The sequence below is a fragment of the Anser cygnoides genome, chromosome 1 (assembly GCF_040182565.1).
Source record: "Anser cygnoides isolate HZ-2024a breed goose chromosome 1, Taihu_goose_T2T_genome, whole genome shotgun sequence".
In the NCBI taxonomy this organism is placed as follows: Eukaryota; Metazoa; Chordata; class Aves; order Anseriformes; family Anatidae; genus Anser; species Anser cygnoides.
Genome location: NC_089873.1, coordinates 15384552 through 15391714, shown reverse-complemented (window position 1 = coordinate 15391714; position 7163 = coordinate 15384552). Strand labels below are relative to the sequence as shown.

The 7163-nt window shown below is 35.3% G+C and overlaps 1 protein-coding gene across 2 annotated transcripts in view; it reads right to left on the bottom strand.

Annotated features, from left to right (window-relative positions):
• Positions 1-7163, bottom strand: part of PRKAR2B (protein kinase cAMP-dependent type II regulatory subunit beta) — an 81374-nt gene continuing 74211 nt past the window's right edge. For both annotated transcript variants that reach the window (XM_013190782.3, XM_013190783.3), the window contains 5 exons: positions 5979-6080; positions 4739-4813; positions 3821-3886; positions 3534-3672; positions 1-2081 (listed from right to left, as the gene is read on the bottom strand). In XM_013190782.3, coding sequence (XP_013046236.2) covers positions 1948-2081; positions 3534-3672; positions 3821-3886; positions 4739-4813; positions 5979-6080 — 516 coding nt within the window. In that variant the 3' untranslated portion in view covers positions 1-1947. The remainder of the gene's footprint in view (positions 2082-3533; positions 3673-3820; positions 3887-4738; positions 4814-5978; positions 6081-7163) is intronic.

The following is a 7163-nucleotide window of genomic DNA, read 5'->3' as shown; positions in this document are numbered from 1 at the left end:
CTTGATTGTAGTTTACTGCCATACAAGTAATTTCTAGCATTTCTCTTAATCACATTAAGCTAGTGCAAAATATAGGTAGCTTTTAGAGATTAAGCATACAGAACGACAAGTGTGTAGATTTTGGTTACCTGATATTTCCTTCTAGTGTAACAGGCTTCTCTTTTTTTCCATAAATCAAAAGTACAAAGGCAAGTTATATGTGTAATTGTTCATACCAGGTTTCTAGGTTAAAAAACATGACACTTGTAAATTTTGCTCAGATTCTGTTTTGTTAATAATTTGCCTTATAATTTACATCATACTGTATGATATAAATTATATATTATAATTATATAATCATAATTTCATATGCAGGTATGATTATATAAATTGTCAGAACGTATCACTAACTATGGGGTAATAATTACATCAACATACACAAATATAGGGCATTAGAAAAGTCATTATCTAAGAAGGAAAGATGTTATCGTTCAGGTATTCAAAACAGGGCACAAGCAGCCTCCCTCCCTACAATTCCTGTAGTACCATTTTGGCAGAACCACTGCCAGTTGCCATTACGTGCACTAGCTTTCCACATACATCAACAGATAGGTCAGTAAGCAGTATTAAAACTGGACTGTGCCTGAAATTTCCAGTCACAGACCTTTGTAAGCAATGAGCCCTGTGCTCGTATTTAAGATGATAGTCTCTCTCCTCAGTCTCAGAAGGTATCCCATGCTATTATGGCTAAAAAGGTATTATTTTATGATGACCTACAGGTTTTGAAAGCAGGACATGTTAGCTTTAACAGCAGCATAATTTCCAGACTTGTACAAAGCTTTTGAACTATTGATCTTTAAAATTCAATAATACTTTTGTACTTGCTGATAAGGATTTTTCAAGAACAAGCTTAGTTTAGCATGGCTTTCAGTATCAGTCACATCAGTAATTGGATCTGGTCTTTGATAGCTAAGATTAGACTGCAAGAAGAGAGATATACAGAGATCAGTTGAAATAGGTAAAAGATTTAACAGATAAAAAAGGTGAAATCTAAAAAAACAACTAACTAGAGAACAAGCATAGATAGAGAAGACAAAATGCATGAATATAAAACAAGGGAGAAGTAAAACAATATAGGTTATGCATGATTAGGCAGAACATGACAACAACCTCTACCTTTGCTTTTAAAGCATTAAGGTTAATTTGTCAGCTGTTCTCACTCTAGACTGTACAGAATACATGTAACTAATAAAAAATGCAGTTTATTGCAAAAATATACAAGTCCTCTAAATTGCATAAGATATTACAATGTCGTGCTGAAACATGACTTATTAAACAAAGAGGACTTTAAGACAAATTACAAAATGTTAAAAATCAGATTTGGGTCATGAGCGTTACACAAAATGCATTGTCATGCTTTATCTTACGATTAGTCTTGTGATTCACTACACTCGTGATAAATGCAACATAAAATCATGACAACCGTAATAGTCAGAAAGTAATATCTACTGTATATCTTCTGTATTAATACATATAAACACTTTGTGTGCACTAATACTTTCAACATACCACATTCAAACTAACAGTCTTCCCAGAAAAATTGTAACCATTTTGAAGAACAGAAGCTGGTTTAACAAGTTCATCACGTGGGTTTGTTTTGAAATCTACTCTTTATGGAAATGTTGCATTAAAGGACTTGATTTTCAAAGGTGCTGTGCCACTGCAGGTCTTCTTAATGTCAGATGGAACCATCAGTGCTGAGCACTTTCAAAAATCAAGCCCACAATTTATTAAATTCCTATTTTGTTTACTAGTATTTCCACTGTAATAAGTCCAAAAATACCCCCAAACCCGCTCCTAAAATCACAGAAAATGCTTGGCATCTATAGGAAGAGAGACAATTTCTCAGTGGACTAACCACTACTGTGCTATATTATCATAACAGATCTTGTTGCTCCAATGTTTAGTTCATGCACTGGTATCAGCAATGTCCATGTTTGTTCCAAACAGAGCAACTAGCTGCTCTTCATAGTTTGCAATGTTTCTTTTCAGAATTTCCATACAAGGTCCCAAAAGCCTTTCAAATGCCTGCACATCCATGACTAAGATAAAAGGGGAGAGAAAGAGAAAGAATATGATGTGCTGGTCAGTTGCTGGCACCAATCTTAGATGACATTCCAATGTAAAATTTTCAATGGTAACAGGAAAGACAGTACTGAGGCATACACTTTGTTTACACAGAAGAGAACCACTTACCGTACCATAAACAAGATCAACCAACATACTGCTGTCTTGATACTTCATAAATGAACTTAGAATTTGCTGGGTTTCTCATTTTGAAAATATTTTTGAATTAAGATTTACGTGATGCAAGAGCTCCTGGAGAAGTTGGAGGGGCCTGGACTCCTCCACAGAATACGGTCTTAAGGCCCTTGAGCTTTCAAAAAAAATGCATCCTTTGCTGATGTTGTTGGCTATATTTGGGGTCTACCTTAGCATATTTCCTTGCCATTTTTCACTTGTTTCCACTCACAGTGGAGACTAACGTATTTATTTCCAGCAAACAGGAAAAGTTGGAAACAGTGATTCACATGTTGTGTCAATGTGCTCTAGCCAACCAGAATGTTTTCCTTCCCTGACTGTATGATGTTATCTGTCATTCTAGCCAACAGGTCAGGGAGGAAACCTCATACTTCAATTAGCTTCCAACCTGGTGGCCTGTAGTCTCTTGGCTCCTGAGAAAAGTTCAGATCTCTGACATTCTGGAAGTGCCAGAGATCTTAGTGACTCACCAATGCTGGGTGATGACATTCTTCCTCACCACTGCCTCTCATTCTTTTCTCTCTATGATTTTTAATTTTTATTGCCTGTTCATCTGGGTGTGTTTGGAGGGAAGGATTTTAAAAAATAGTAAATTCATAAGAAAGAAAGAAACTTTTTGGTTACTTGCTTGGTAATCAAACCATCATTTCAAGGAAGCCAGATTTGTCTTTACAGTCATCCATTACTGGATGCAGGCATGTAGAAACTAAACATTAGACTATGAAAAGTAATGGGTGAGAAGAAGTTATCTATAAGCAGGCTACAGCGTGACAGAATGATTAAATTAACAGCTGGTTAAGACAAAGAATTTGTTAAAGCTTAAGTCATGGTGATAAAATGGGACAGAAGTTTTACCATAAAGTTATTTCTTGGGTGATCGTATACTGAGAAAAGAAATTCTTTACCTGGCTGCTGTGTTGGACAGATTTCTCTGATAACTATAAAAGGTTTGCAGCAATACTCTCTGCACTACCTGGAAGCAAAATTTACTTCCATGTAATCAGAAAAATGTTGGAGAATTTGTGTTCAATACCAATTATTAATTACAAATAATTTTTGCATATAAATAAACTAAATAGGAATGCATAGTAATAGGTGATGTGCTTAAAAAATCAAATGAGGGTAACAGTTATTTAATCTTATATGCTGGAGAAAGATGGAGTTCACAATTAAAACAATCAAATACATAATATCTAATTTTATATTAGATATGAAATATTATTGAACAATACCTAAACATTTTACGGTGCCAAGAGCAAATGCAGAAGCAGCTCGTGGTTTGTTAGTTACAAGAGCAAGTTCTCCAAAATACTGTCCTCTTGAGCATCGAGCTATTTCAACTGCTCCATTCTCTTCTACATCTGGTTTACCCTGAAATATCAGGTAAAAAAAGAGAGAGCGAGATTGAGTGCAAGATTTGCTGAACAGTTGTATAAGCAAAATAAACAACAACAGTAACACTTAGAATGCATCAAGACTTCAAAAAAATAAAATTATATGTGTTTTAGGGATGTTTTACCTTCCTTGTCATTATAATCCTTACTTCCCCAGATTCCACAATGAAGAAAGAATCAGCCATGTCACCCTGTAGAAGAAAAAAAATAGAGTAAATGAAATGTGAAATTTAATTTTAGTTTCATGGCAACATTAAAATATTGGCAGCCAGTGCCTTGAAGTTAACCTTTTTGATACCTACTGCCAAAGAAACCACTTTTAATGTAAAATCCACACTCAAGGCACAAAACAATCAAAACAACTATACAGAACTGATAGCAAGTCCTTTCCATGAAAAGACACAGCCTATACAAAAAGAAGGGGAAAAAAAATTATGAAAGATTTTAGGATCCTTACTCGTGTTTCTCCACCTCTGCATAACTTCCAAATGATTTCCCTTACAGAGTTTCCAGTATAAATAAGCCTCTAGGGGCTGTATCTGATATCCAATAAATATTTTTGGTTGAGACAATCTCAGTTGCTTATCCTAAAGATTTTCCTAGATCACAGAGTCATAGAATGTCCCGAGTTGAAAGGGACCCACAAGAATCAGAGTCCAACTCCTGGCTCCACACAGGACTACCTAAAAATTAAGCTTTATGTCTGAGAGCACATACAGCTAAAAAAAGGTAGGTCTTCAGTACTCTTTAGTGTACATAATCATTCCTTTATGTAGTTAGAATTTCTAAAAACATTAAAAATATTGACTTGTTTATTTATACCAACAAAAAGGGATGTTTTTCAGAGTACTGTGTAAGTAAAAAATTAGTATATGAAATAGTATCACCTCTGCCAGATTCAGGCCATCAGATTAGATGCCAGATTCATTTTGTTTCTTTTGACAAAGAACAACATAGTTTAAAACCATGTACTGTTTATAAATAGTATAGCAATTGTTACCTTTTGGAAGAGAAGAACTAAACCAAGAAACAAACAACTGTACCTGAGCAATGATTTGTTCCCCATCTTTGTACACTTTGGTGCCAATCACATCAACCACTTTCAAACGCTCCGATACCTTCATTTAAAAAAAGAAAACATGAGAAATATTTGATTAACATTACAATACTGTACTTAGAAAGTCTCTTTATTCTTCACAGAATCATAGAATGGTTGGGGTTGGAAGAAACCTTAAAGATCATCTCATTCCAACCCCCTGCCATGGGCAGGGACACCTTCCACCAGACCAGGCTGCCCAAAGCCCCATCCAGCCTGGCCTTGAACACCTCCAGGGATGGGGCAGCCACAGCTTCTCTGGGCAGCTTGTGCCAGGGCCTCACCGCCCTCAGAGTGAAGAATATCCTCCTAACATCTCATCTAAATCTCCCCTCTTTTAGTTTAAAACCATTCTCCCTTGTCCTGTCATTATCTGCCTGAGCAAAAAGTTGTTTTCCATCTTTTTTATAAGCCCCCTTTAAGTATTGAAAAGCTGTAATAAGGTCACCCCGCAGCCTTCCCTTCTCCAGGCTGAATATCCCCAGCTCCCTCAGCCTTTCTTCATAGGAGAGGTGCTCCAGCCCTTCGATCAACCTTGTGGCCCTCCTCTGGACTCTCTCTAACAGCTCCACACCTTTCTTGTGCTGGAGGCCCCAGGCTTGGATGCAGCACTCCAGGTGGGGCCTCACAAGGGCATACTTCTTTCCATGAATCTTTACACAGAACAGCCTATCTTTATTCTCCTGTTTTGATAATCACTAAAAAAGGAAGAGCTACTGAATAGCATTTCTGAGTGTATGTTACAGTTTTAACAGCTAGATGTTCTGATAGAGCCTCTGTTTTTGTAAGAAGCCTATACACCAAGTCTTTCTAAGTTATTTCAGAAAAGCAAGCATGTAAAAAATATAGCCATTAAATGAAAATATTTTGAAATTTCCTACGTCATTTTTTAATTTTATTGACAAACCTCAAGTAAAATTAAGCTCAAGAAATTGAAGGTAAAAGTAGAAAAAAATATAATTTTTAATACAATGTTAACAACTGTTCTTTATCATGAAAATTCAGAAATAAAAAAAGTATGGCCTTTGCAAATACTTTCAAAGTACAGTCTTTATATACTTTTTCCAAAAAAGTATGCCAAATGTTATTGTTGAGAAAATTTTAATTCCGTATTTTACGACTGCAGAAGCAGAATCTTATCAAGTACCTCTGATACAGCCATTAAAGTAATGCAATACAAAGCTTACTTCTAACGATTTAAGGAATGGCAATGACTCAATAAAATTTTCATACATTCTTCTCTTTTTGGCATTATTTTTTACAATTATTCTTCGGAACGTTACCCTGTCCTGTAAACACAAAGAGAAGAAGCGAGTTTAGTAACAGAAAATATACGTGTGGTAGAAAATGCTTCAGAAATGGCTGAAGATGTTCAAATTACCCAATTATAGTCACTCAATTTAGCCATAATACTAGCTGTCTAGACTCTTCTTACAGTCATTTGAGAAAGAGATACTCCTCTAGAGGTCATTCAAGAGCTCCTAAAATTAAGCTCCTGATCTTAAACAGGTTGTGAAAAGCTTCTCTGCCTTTTGGCAGAACATACATATAGAGTTTACTTTTAGACAGTAGACAGATCTGCTTAAACAGGTTGCCTACATGATGAGCACGGAGTGGTGTGAACAACAGCTATCCCAAATATAAACCATTTAATTCAAAACAGGAAAAAAAAATCTAACCTTTTGGGGGTCAATTGTGTATTTATTAGTCTCTGTGTAACAAGTTAGTGTTTGATGGTTTACAAACAATTTTGGGTCTTTAAGAAGTCCACAATATTTAAATATTTGATTTACAAAGTTTCTTCAACATCCCAAAGTCCCACATACATTGATATGTAAAAAAAGAATTTATTTTATGAAAACAAAATACATGAATCTGGGTCTTAGATCACAGTAAATCCACTTTCTGCTTTTTCAGGAGAACAAGACTCATTGCTGCTCTAAAGAACCAACTGGACATTCCTTGGTATTTGGCAATTGAAGTGAAATGGACAGATGGAAAACTACATGTATGCTGTTTTCTTCTCTTAACTTCATGTGACTATGTCCTGGAGAGAAAAGTGAAATGTTTTATAAGTCTTCACTGCAACAGGTGAGTATTGCTGGCCAACACAACCCAGTCCAATTTAAAGCTATTCTCTTAGTGTCCTAAACTCTGCAATGATCCCAGAAGTCATACAAATTAAAAAAGAAATAAAAGAAATTTTGCATGAATAAATATACATTTTGCTTCAATGGGAAAATAATGTTTTGGGAACAGTCATTAAATTGATACGCAATTCTTGAAGAATGGCTAACCAAATTTTACTCTTTTTGCACATTCTGTTACTGTGGACAAAGATCCAAATACTGTAACATTGATAAATAAATAAT